The sequence below is a fragment of the Barbus barbus genome (assembly GCF_936440315.1).
Source record: "Barbus barbus genome assembly, chromosome: 2".
NCBI classification, from domain to species: domain Eukaryota; kingdom Metazoa; phylum Chordata; class Actinopteri; order Cypriniformes; family Cyprinidae; genus Barbus; species Barbus barbus.
This window is the reverse complement of record NC_136730.1, coordinates 5,987,876-6,000,489: the sequence shown is the minus strand read 5'-3', so window position 1 is coordinate 6,000,489 and position 12,614 is coordinate 5,987,876. Positions and strand designations below refer to the sequence as shown.

Below are 12,614 nucleotides of genomic sequence, written 5' to 3'. Positions count from 1 at the left end.
ACTCATTTTTATTTAGATTTTTTAGTTTATATTCAACAACACTTTGGTATTACTCTGCAATGCACACCTCTGCAAGCCAATCGATAAGTAACTGCTGAATCTCAGATCGCTGGACAGCGTTTCCAGATCTCCTGTTTGGCAGATATTGCTTTTTGCATTATTACCAAGCATCTTGCTTCGATTCATTTGAAATGCCATTGTGCTTTCTGATTACACACAACACGAAAATAATCACCATCATCCATAGAACTGAACACATATACAGCATTCAAATACTTTGTGACATCCATAATCCTCTTGCCACGAACGTGACAACAAATATAAATGTAAAAGTCACATTCTGCACCTGCGTCCCTTCACTCCTCGCACACCGACTCGCCCAGATCTACAGCGCCTCCTCTGGTCAGTCTGCGCATCTTGCTGAAGTCGTGATCGCAGCGGAGGTACGACAGCGACACTCCCTCATGCGCGGCCAGCTGATGGGGCTGAACATGGGCTGGCAGAGGACGCATTTCCCCTTCACTCCTCCAGAACAGACAGTAGTGCTGCGGCTCCGTCACGCCGAACAGATCGGCGCAGGTTTGGGCTAAAGCGTCAACGTTTTCCTCCGCCTTCCAGAGGAGTGTTCGCACTGCACTACGACTGTCGTCCTGGAATAACACTCGCACGAACCTCTGCACTCCGACAGAAAACAACAAAAACACACACAGCTGATTTAAAGGAATAGTTTAATTTTCACAAGATGAAAATTATTATTATTATTATTTTAATAAATATGTTTTATGAGAAATGTAGCATTGCATCACTGTCTCAGCAATGGATGCTCTGCAGTGAATGGGTGCCGTCAGAATGAGAGTCCGAACATGTGATAAAAACAGCACAATAATCCACACCACTCCAGCTGCGTGTTTGTAAAAACAAATCTATCATTAAGAAGTTTTAACTTAAAAACGTTGCTTTCGGTTAAAATAGTCCATAATCTATAATAATGCTTCCGCCAGTGAAGAACTGTATCTCAAAAGTCCTCTCACATCAAAATCCATCGATATATATATATATTATTATATTGTTATGAACTGTTTTGGCTTGTAAACAGCGCTTAATCTGTACATATTTCTCTTCTGATTCAGATGGATTTTTTTTTCTCTGATGAAAGTAATATTATGGACATGTATTTTAGCTGGAATAAATCGTATAAAGTTAAAAACGTCTTGATGGATTAGTTTCTTACAAACATGCATCTTTTGTCTTCACAAGGCATTAACTGATGGACTGGAGTGGTGTGGATTATTGTGATGTTTTTATCAGCTGTTTGGACTCTCATTCTGACGGCACCCATTCACTGCAAATAAATAAATAATAAAGTGTTTATATTCTTAATACAGTTTCAGTGTGCATTATTAATCTGTGCACACTATTTAAAAAAAAAAAAAAAAACTTTTCATAATCAACCATTGAAAAAAACTATTAATAAAAAACTATTAATTTACAAATGTTACCTAACTTGTTTCACCACTTCAAAATCCAATCAAACCTGTCGTACATTAGTTCCTGGTGAACAGTCTGTTCTAATCACAAATTTGTTACATTATATTATAATATGTTATTACAAGTCAACTGTTTTGGAACGCAAAATCCACAACAATAAATTATTAAATATTAAATAAATAATACATAACAGAAAATATACCCCCCCCCCCCCCCCCACACACACACACATATATATATATATATATATATATATATATATGTAGTCTATGGTTTCAACCTGTTTCAGCTGACTGTCTTTCTGGGTCTTGGCTTCTTGGCCCCGCCTCCTGCTCCACTCCCTCAAGTATTCTTGAGCCTCATTGGTCAGACTGCAGGTGGGTGTGACCCCAGGCTTGCTCTGGATTAGACATAGGCTGGCATACGCACTTGTCAAATAGTATCCACCTACAAACAAACAATCATATATACGCCTCAGTTCAGGGTCATCAACAATTAAAACTTTTAAAGAAAATATTCAATATTTCCAAATTCAAAAAGAAAGTAAAGTTCTAAAATGTAGGTATATCAACTGGATTACATAATTCATACGACTTCATGGAAGTGTGTGTTCGCTGCTGGGTTTCCATGGTAACAGCAATTTTTGATTGCTGTTGCTCTTTTCAGGTAGCATAGTTCTTCACTGGGAATATGGCTATTGAAGTTGATGAAGATAAATGATAAATCATAAATGATGTGGAAATCACACCCACTCGGAGCTCGGAGCTTATGGTAGGTCTTTCTGGAAAGGTTTTATTGTGTTTTATTGTAAAAATCATGAGTTTCATGATCTTTAGAGCTGGATAATTTTTAAATGAAACCATTTTGATTGACATTTCCCTGTAATTAATGTAAATTTGCATATTTATAATTGCCTTTGAATATCCCTTTGATTCTGTTCTGTGAAGGATGCATGCAGTACCTGTTATCTAACAAATTATCTTACAGTTATCTTACAGGGTAGCATAAAAGTGCCATCTGCTGATTGGATCCGTTAGAAGTGAGTCCAACGAACGTGGATTTTAAACAGAGTCTGCATGTGTTTATTTTTGAGCCGAGTTCTCCTTTACCTTCTCCTGTCAGCCATGACGGCTCAAGCAGCTCCATCATGTACTCCGTCTCCAGCAGCAGTTGCGGGATATTACATTTAACTAGCACATAGGACAGCGCTGGTAGGAAGTCCTCAGACCCCACGTCCTGATCTGCAAAGAAGAAATAAGTATTAAAGGGGTCATGAACTAAGAAATCACAAATCCCTAAGAAAGAGGTCACTGTACTATAAAAACATCCTGTATGTCTCTGAAAACTTTATTGTTAGTCCAAAAACAGCTTATATTGAAGGCAGTTTGCCAAAACCTGTCGTGTGGAATGTACAACTCTATGATGTACTAGTGTGGATAAGCACCGCCTCCGCAGAAGATCAACATCTGCTTCTACATCACTGCCTGTTTAGCCCCGCCCACCGATTCGTGCATGTCGTGTAAATAACGAGAGAGACAAAAGCAGATCTACACAGAAATCAAACGATACAGATGCTCCAAAGACAACAAGGCACTGTGCAGTGCCAAGCTGTGGAAAAACAGTCTTTTGCATTGCCTTCCTTTTGATCCCAACGTTAGGAAAGAGTGAATGAACTTAATTTTTAATAAAGATCCAGACCGTGCCAGTAAGAACTCAGTCCTTTGTTCACTTAATTTTACCGTGGATTCGTTTACAAACAAGACACGATTTGACGCAGGATTTTCAGAAAGATGTAAACTAAAAGATGCTGTGCGACTATATCGATCAGACAGTTAATGTATCAGAAATTCAGCAAGGAACATTTTTGGAAATATATACAATTTTACAAGTGCATCATCTGCCACACCTATTCAAACAGAGCGTTCTGATGAGGGGGGTCAAAAACAGAACATACAGAAAATAGCCAATTACTTTTAAATAATGATGTTTTTTGATGAAAATTCTTGATCACATTATAAGTCAAGTCAAGTCACCTTTATTTATATAACGCTTCTAACAATACAGATTGTGTCGAAGCACTTAACAGTATAAAATTGGAGGATAGAGTGTCAGTAATGTATAATAATAAGATTAAACACTCAATTTTCAGTTAAAGGCATTTCATTATTGAATTCAGAGATGTCATTGTCTAGGTCAGTTTAGTTTAAATAGTATCTGTGAAATCAAAATGACGATAATCGCTAGAAATTAAGTGTCCCCAACTGAGCGAACCAGAGGCGACAGCGGCAAGGAACCAAAACTCCCTCTGTGACAGAATGGAGGAAAAAACCCTTGGGAGAAACCAGACTCAGTCGGGGGGTCAGGTCTCCTCTGGCCAGGATATTATTGTTTATTTATTGTTTTAATTAAAATTTTAAATGTATAAATGTATTATATTTCTATTTTTATATTGTTGCAATTTCTAACAATAATAATGGACCTCAGAGAAAAGTACAAAATAAAAAACAGAGGCAGTTCATGAACCCTTTAAATTAACAGTGAAACAGCGAAAGTTGCCCTAATGATGACAAACCTGTATCTAAATTTCTGCTCACCAGGTTGTGTTCCCATGGCTTTGTAAACGCTCTTGCACACCTGCAGCAGGAGCAGCACCTTGTCAATGGGCGAATGGCTGCGCTGCATCAGTGTGAGCTTTGCCTTCGCTCTGTCCATGCCGCGAACGTCCAGGACGCCGACTCGTACAGCCAAGCGCTCCAGCGCCCCCTCCTGGTAGGCCAGCAAGCTGTCGGTGATCTTCTGTAAGGAGCCGTCCTTAGTGTGGAGGGAAACGAGCGTCTGCTGCAGCTGAACCTTCAACGGCTTCAACACGCAGCCAAACAGAGCCTTTTCCAGGGCAAGATCTGGTGGTCACATGACAGGAAATATGCATCTTGTATTGTTAGTAAAGCACATGGTGTTATTTAAAGCTGTAAAGTTTCTAAATCGTCACTGTGAAATACTGTGGGTGGATATTTCTGAATCATAACAGTCTCTTTCTGGTGTCCTTGTGCGCCATTTACAGTGCTTACTGGCTTTGTATGGCCTTGTCAGGGATTGAAATATTGGATGTAACTTTTAATAGACAAGGTTAGTGGTTTTAAATGAATTTCACACAAAATATTGTCACCATGCTTTAGAAATAGTCTGTATTTTAATGTGTATTGTGGTGCAAGGCCTTGGCCTGTAGACTAACATTGTAAATGCATTACTGTGCATGCAAATTTTTCCGTCAGTGCTGCCAATAGAGCACATCTTGTATTGAACCCAGAATATTTCTTCATATATTAATTTCTAATTGAATAATGCTTTGATCAACCGAAATGAATGCTTAAATTTCACACTGATTTAGCAGAAAATGAGGAGATATGGTACAGTTTGCATACTGGGCTACTCATGTTTGCCTAAAGCTATTTGGAACATGCACGTTTTTCCTGTAGCTGTATTTAAACACGGTTATGTCCTTGGTAGTGAACACAAAGGCACACAGCCACTGAGCAGCTTGACGAAAATAAATAAGCTCTGTTCAATGGCAAATTAATGTTTGTACAGCAGAAGAAAGAGCCAGACACATTATAGCAAACAAGAAAATCTGTGCACTGAGCAAAATCTCCTCCCCATCCCTCCTTGTATATCTTCTCTCTCTCTCCACACGCTTCCTGAAGTATGCGTGGGAATGTGCTATGTGCTAATGATAAATGCAAAGTGGAAAATTCGGATGCCTCCACCAACATCTGAAACAGCATCCATCTCCGGGGATGTGGCCGGCTTTTAGATTTCTTGCTTTAATTTGGGGGAGATATCTCATAATCAGCTCATAATCCCAGCTATGCAGGTTTATAAAGGATTGGATGTTCTTATTTGACTGACGTAATTGTTTTGCAGTACAAAAATCGAGCTACAGTAACTTAAACTTGTCTTAAGCTCTGTGGTGCTGCCAGAAGTTAGCATGCTGCATTAACGGTAACATCATTTACCTACAGAAATTCAGCAAGGAACATTTTTGGAAATATATACAATTTTACAAGTGCATCATAGAACGGGAGTCATCATCTCACACCAAAAATATGTTACAGCTGTAATAAATAAAAGCTACATGTTACACGGCAATTCAAACATTAATGATATTTTCCAGAAATTCATTATTTCAAAGGATTCTAGGAAACCAATCACATCTTTTAACCACTCCAGTGGTTTAAGAGTTTTTAAAACCTACTGATTGGTTTCCATGATGCAATTCATATCGTTGAATCATTTACTTCCTGTAAAAGCCTTAGTGGTGTTTGTCAAGTCAAGTATCACAATTAATATTGCTCATGCTTAGGGTTAATGATTTGAACAAACTCCTAGTGCATCCTAATATATTAAACTTAGTGCAACTTAACTGTACCATTTGTGCTGTGAACAGAACTCGAATGAAGCATCATGCTTCTTGTTGATTGTTTATTTCATGAACAATCAGACCTTCAGTTTCCACCTGACAGACATTAAAATGAGCAAATAGTCATCAAAAAGACATTAAAAGAGGGACTTGAGCCAAATTTAAAGACGAGACTATCATAGGGATGACCATCTACAAACCGCTCAAAACATCCAGGCTACTTTCTAACAATGTCCTGGCAACTGACTCACATTTCCTTTAATTAAAAGTAAACAGATCTATTTTCATCAATATTTTATTACTGGTTAAAATTGGGGGGTGTGGTATGGCCTAATGCAGGGGTTCTCAACTCTGGCCCTCAAGGTCCACTTTCCTGCAGAGTTTAGCTCCAACCCTAATCAAACGCACCTGAACAATCTAATCAAGGTCTTCAAAATTACGAGAAAGTTTACTAGAATTACTAGAAGAGTTTGATAAAGGTTGGAGGTAGACTCTGCCGGAAAGTAGTCCTCGAGGGCCAGAGTTGAGAACCCCTGGCCTAGTGATTATATTGCACGCAAGTGTAACCCCTTCGGTCCTAACCACCCAGCTCCGAGCAAGACTCGAACCCAGGTCGCCGGTATGGGAGGTGGGACACGCTAACAAGGATGTTGTTACTGTTGGCTACGGTCTTTACACTCACCCCCCTAAACCTCACTCCAATCCAGGTCACGGCACTAATTATAACCCCTCTGGTCCTAACCGCCTTACTCTGAGCAAGACTAGAACCCAGGTCACCAGCATGGGAGGCAGGCATGCTAACAAAGACACTAAAGTCCACAGCGTCTAGTGTTTACTTGTGCAGCTCTCACTAGCTGGCCTCCGTTACACAAGATATACATTTTAAAAATTCACTGGAAATTTAACTCATAACCTTGGCATTGTTAGCATCTGCTCTACTGTTTGAGCTTCAGGAAGTAATGCATCAACATTGAGTCACTGATAAAACCTCAAGTGATACCTCCTTACCTTTCTCGTTCTCAGGCACCAATGTCTCAATTGGAGGTTCTATTTCTCCTGCTTCCAGAAGGAGACTTTTGGCTTGGGACAGAAATTTTCTCATCCCCTGAAGCAGCTCCACAGCAGAACTATGCTTTGAGGCCTCCATCTCCTGCCTCTGATTCTCTAAAAAGTCCTGCACAAGCGACCCAAAGGTAGAGCGCTTGTCGTGCGAGAGTTCGTCCACCAATCTGGCAACTCGGCGCTCAGGAGCGAACACGCAAACAAAGGCGGCGGTCATGCGGCGCAGAGTCGATGTGGGGTTTGCTGAGGGAAACCGGGCACCACGTGCGGCAGGCGGCCATTGGTGGGCAAGGTCCGCCTGGGCTTCCTCCTCCTCCAGACTGCTGAAGGAACTATTGCTGTCCAGTTCAGCAAGGGAAGGAGCTCGAGTCCTTTCCAAAGCCAGACACACCTCACCATCTTCAGTATCTTTGTTGAGTTCAGTGTTGCCTTGCTGGGGTAAGGAATTATTCTGGAGAACCACACGATGTGGAGAGGGTAAGGTAAAAAAAAACAAAAAAACAATGCTATTTTTAGAACTTGGCACTAGGGAAACAGTTTCAAACACACATCACGATCATGACCTTCCAGAACCACAAGTGCAGTGTAGGCACAGTATGTGGAATATCATTATATTGTTTGTAGGAGGCAGTTAACCAGTAAAGGTTATATTGTGCAAAACTCTTTCCACCCGCACTAACTACTGCACAGTTGCATGGGGACTGTGATTTAATCCAGTGGTTTTCAATCCTGGTCCTGGGGACCCATCACTCTTAGTTAACACACCTATTTAAGATCATCAGCTGCTTCGGAAAGAGCTCCATAAACTTAACGGCATGCGTCAGATAAAAGATAGCAGTGTGTCCTCGGGACCATGACTGAAAACCACAGATTTAGCCAAGTAGGATATGTTGCTGTGTTGTATTTTGTTGGTCCCAAAACAATGTTACTTTAAAACAAAGCCACTCTAATCCCTTTCCATATGCATAACTATTAACTATCCCTAATATTAAAAAGTGAAATGAGGATTGATCAAAGTTTTGCTCAACCCCATATCCCAGGGGTAGCCAACCCTACTCCTGGAGTGCTACCACACTACAGAGTTTAGCGCCAACCCTAATCAAACACACCCTAAAAAAGGTGTTCGGAATCACTTGAAAGCAACAAGTGTTTCTGAGGAGAGTTGGAATTGAAGTCTGCAGAAAGGTGTCCCTCCAGGAATTGGATTGACTAACCCTGCCATATAGCCTAAAGGCCCCGAAGTTCGTTTTTGTTCTTCGTTTGGAGGCAAAAAGAAGTTTGAAAAGGCCGAGCGATGGTATACTGTTTTCGAACATTCCAACACCCCCGTGCTGCTGGAGGCGGGGTGTAGATTAATGTAAACATGTGTTGCGACGCTCGCGCGAATGCCCTAAACACAGCAACGATGCAATGAAGGTGTATCAAGGTCTTTTATAAAATTGGATAAATTATTATATGTTTTTATATTTTATGGGGTGTCATGCTTTGATAAAAATAAAGGTTCATTATTATATGTTCTTTTGGCATTTCATACTGTACACCTTTTAAATTTGCTTATTGAAAGAACAACAACAGCAGCAGAAGCAGTATGGTGTAACATTTATTTGAGACATGTATTTGGTACTTGCTACCTTATATCTTTACTCTTTCGTTTCATTCTTTTCATGGCTTTGGAAAACTTGCATCTGATGTTTCTCTACGTCGTTTTTTGCATAACTCCGGGTCGTCGACACCAAGCTTTGTTGCAATTTCTTTCTAGGAATTAAATGCTTTCTCTGAATCCTTAAAGTCTCCCCGCGAGCGATTGCACAGGTGCGGATTTATTTGTGGCAGCTCAGCTATTCGACACAGTGTATTTATGTTGCTAGTGACTTGGAGATGTTGTTCCCCCGCCTGACCTTTGCTGAATGAGAAACGAACTGGGAAAAAAGAATTGCACGTCAAAGAAGGCGGAGTTCCCGAATCCGCCCACCGATTGCATAATCGCCACGGACCAATGGTAGCTCAAAGGTGTTTAGAAGCAAAAATAAACTCCCCCAGAAAGTTCGCTTCGGTGGGCTGTATCGAACTGCCAAAACGAACTCAAAACAAATTTTGTTTCTGCCTGATTTTGTTCGAAATTACATCATATCAGTTCGTTCTTCGATTTCGTTTGAAGTATATCGGGGCCTTAAGCCTAATAGTCCAATCCTGCTGCTAGAGGGCCACTTTCCTGCAGAGTTTAGCTCCAACACAGGAACAGGGTTGAAGACCTCTGTTCTAGAGCTAAAGAGAGTTTAGCTCTAGCTCTAATTAGACACACCTGATCCAGCTAATCAAGGTCTTCAAGAGCAGTGCTTCTCAAACCTGTCCTGGGCACCCCAAATCACTGCATATTTTGTATGTCTCCCTCAAAGGTCACACCCAAGTCTTGCAGACTCTAATGAGCTGATGCGTTGAATCTTGTGTGTTAAATAAGGGAGACATACAAATATTCAGTGGCTAGGTGTCCCCAGGACAGGTTTGAGAAGCATTAGAAACTTCCCGGCAGTTGTATTGGAGCAAAACGGACCTCCAAGACAAAGGGTTGAACAGCCGTGTCGGAATCCCAGCCTTGAGCCACAGTAACCCTTAATGTATCCCAAGACCAACAAGGATGTTGAAAGGGAAACATGACTCACTCTGCAAAATTTCAGTCAGCCAAGGGCACACAAACTTACAGGTGGTATCTGTCCCAACATCTGTTCATCTTCCTCTTGTGAAGTGGGAGTAAGTGCCGGGGTCCTCCTGAGCACATTTAACCCTCCCGCTCGTCTTGGGCCGCCCTGGTTGGAATTCTGTCCATGTGTCTCCCCCTGGGTTAGGTCCGATTCTCCACCTGACAGGCTGAGAGAGGTTTCATTGGACACACGGACCCTGAGGCTGCGTTTAAAGCGGTGGCGTTTGTGTGAGGCGGTTCTGCTGGGTTGGGGAGGCTGAAGGAACATGGGGTTGACGAAACATGGGCTGATCAATCTGAATGTCCGGTGGGGCGCTGAGGGTGGAGGGGGGCCGTTAGGAAGGCCAGGAGACGTCTGAGAGCTCCAGAACTCTGAAAATGCAATGGAAGATTGAAAAGAGTGGAAGTGAGATTGAGAAAAAAACAGTATTTCTTAGGAATTTTAGAGCATTTGTGCCATATTCCAGTATCTATCGAAACTAAAGCTTTCAATGTACCATGAAAACATAACATGAGATCCTTTTGCAATATCGTGAAACATGACCTGCCCTGTTTTGGTATGGTAATAAGGATGCTATTTGGCATGCTAGCTGTAATGGCTTAGCTATATGGTATTTGTTAGTTGGTAACTAAATATAAGGGTAAGGTGTTGGGAAAGTTTGCCAAATGTTGTCAAGTCACTCTTGCTCCCAGCACCAAACAATTATCCCTGAGTTTGAGCAGTACATTTCAGCACTACTTTAGCAGTACATTTCAACAGATTTTGAGATGCTGTCAAAAGGAAACACTAACTTTGCAAATAGGCTGTTATTGAAGGATGAATGGGAAAATTAAATATTACAGGACAAAATAAGCACAGAAAAGCGCTGCAGCTGGTTGTAAGAGGGTGTTAAGGATGCTAAGTGGGTGTTTACATGTAAGTGTTAAAGGTACATCAGCAAAAATGGTTAGTTTAGTTTTAAAGGTCAGAAAGAGGGGTGGAAACGGTCGTGATAAACATGCATTCTTACCTAAACCCAAATGCGAAATGCTTTCCAGCTGCGTGTGTGTTGTGGCCTGTATAATTGCATCTGGGAGCTCAAGTGGGAAAGGCAATACATCTCTGTTGAACACATACATAAAGAGCAGAAATTACATTATAGATAAAATACTTGTTTAATTTACAAGAATCATTTTCCTATAATATTTTATGTTTGTTACCTGCTGACGGTGTAAAATGCCACTAGTCTGCAGAGATCAGGGAAGCTCAGGGCAGAACTTTCAAGAGAAAATGCTAGACGGTGAAAAAGAAGATGCAATAATTTAAGATTTAAGATATTGCTACCAGGCATAACACCTTCTTTTTTTTAGATAATGAAATTGTGCAAGCTTATCATTATTGAGGAGTTCTAAATAAAATGCATGTCAGGTAGACATGCACAGACAAAATAATCACATATATTGCATGTTAAAATACCAGTTGTTTAGGATTTTAATTAGTCTATAGTAATTATAATTTGCTTAACAATAATAGAAGCTCCACAACACAATATAAAAACAAATAAACAGTATGGTTGACCAAAGGCTTGTTTGTTAGGTTTAGGGGATAGAAAATACCATTAGCTTAGTTTAAAAGCTGTGACATGTTGAACTCACTGGAGTCTTCCTCACGGATGGGATACTGTGACACTCCTTCCTCCTGCAGCCGCACACACAAAACCTTCCTGTGGGAGGCGCTACACTTACACACCAGAAACGTCTGTGGACAAAGAGGGGAGATACAGCATTCATTAATCCTCATTAGATGATGTTGTACATATGTTAAATTAATATATATAACAAAACAGTTGATATATAATAGTGCTGTCAAACGATTAATCGCGATTAATCGCATCCAAAATAAAAGTGTTGGGTTACGTAATATATGTGTGTGTACTGTGTATATTTATTATGTACATATAAATACACACACATGCATGTATATATTTTGAAATATATACATGCATATTTGTATATTCATATAATTAATATTAATTATAAATATATTTAATATATAAACATAACATATTTTCCTTAAATATTTATATATATATACATAAATATACACAGTACACACACATATATTATGTACATAAAACGTATTTTGAATGCGATTAATCGTGATTAATCGTTTGACAGCACTAATATATAATGGAATGAAACAAAGATATTGAGAAGTCAGCATCAAGTACAAGAAAATAAACCTGAAAATAAAGCCGACTGAAGGTAATGCAGCAGGCTGTCTCTAGTTTATTGTGTCTATATGAAGTGTAATTAGTTGATTAGCTGCAAATTACACCCGTCATACTGGACAGTGTTACGCAGTCAACGGTTATACAGAGGTGCATCACTGATTACTGTAATTATGACTTTAGGTTGTGTATAACAGTGATAAAACATGATGATTTGATTGTCACTGGCTGTTGGGATTCTCTCACCCCGACTATCTCTCGTTGCAGGATCTGGTGGGCGGAGTCAGGGTTGATTGACAGCTGCAACCATATGGAGTGTGTGAGGAGAAGACGATCCAAAACACTCAAACTCCTCGCGTCCATCTATAACACAGGGGACAGGGGTCAACAAACACGCAAAGACTTCATGGAAACTCCTTCATTCACAAAATTCTGTTTATTAAATATATTGGCTCTATTTGTTCACTACATTAGTAAACATTAGTTAACTACATTAATTAACATGAACATGAGGGAAAAATGTATAATGTATTTTAAATTATTAATGTACTTTTTTGTACCCTATTCAACCTGTAGTGTCTTGCATTAAAAGTTGTATCTTTTAATATTATTGACCTGAGCTAATATGAACAATCAATGAACAGTTGTAATTTCCATCAACTAATGTTCACAAAGATTGATAAATACTGTAGAAAAAGTTAATGTCAATATCATTAACTAAAGGGACTGTACTGTAAAA

The 12,614-nt window shown here is 39.9% G+C and overlaps 1 protein-coding gene across 1 annotated transcript; it reads right to left on the bottom strand.

Annotated features, from left to right (window-relative positions):
- Positions 1-356: 356 nt before the first annotated feature.
- LOC306844231 (ras and Rab interactor 2-like) lies at positions 357-12,238 on the bottom strand (the record flags this gene model as incomplete). Its single annotated transcript, XM_079376202.1, has 10 exons — positions 357-674; positions 1,769-1,935; positions 2,598-2,729; positions 4,083-4,388; positions 6,914-7,418; positions 9,667-10,037; positions 10,676-10,767; positions 10,866-10,938; positions 11,301-11,403; positions 12,122-12,238. The coding sequence occupies 10 exons, from the start codon at positions 12,236-12,238 to the stop codon at positions 357-359; spliced, it is 2,184 nt and encodes a 727-aa protein (XP_079232328.1).
- Positions 12,239-12,614: the final 376 nt, after the last annotated feature.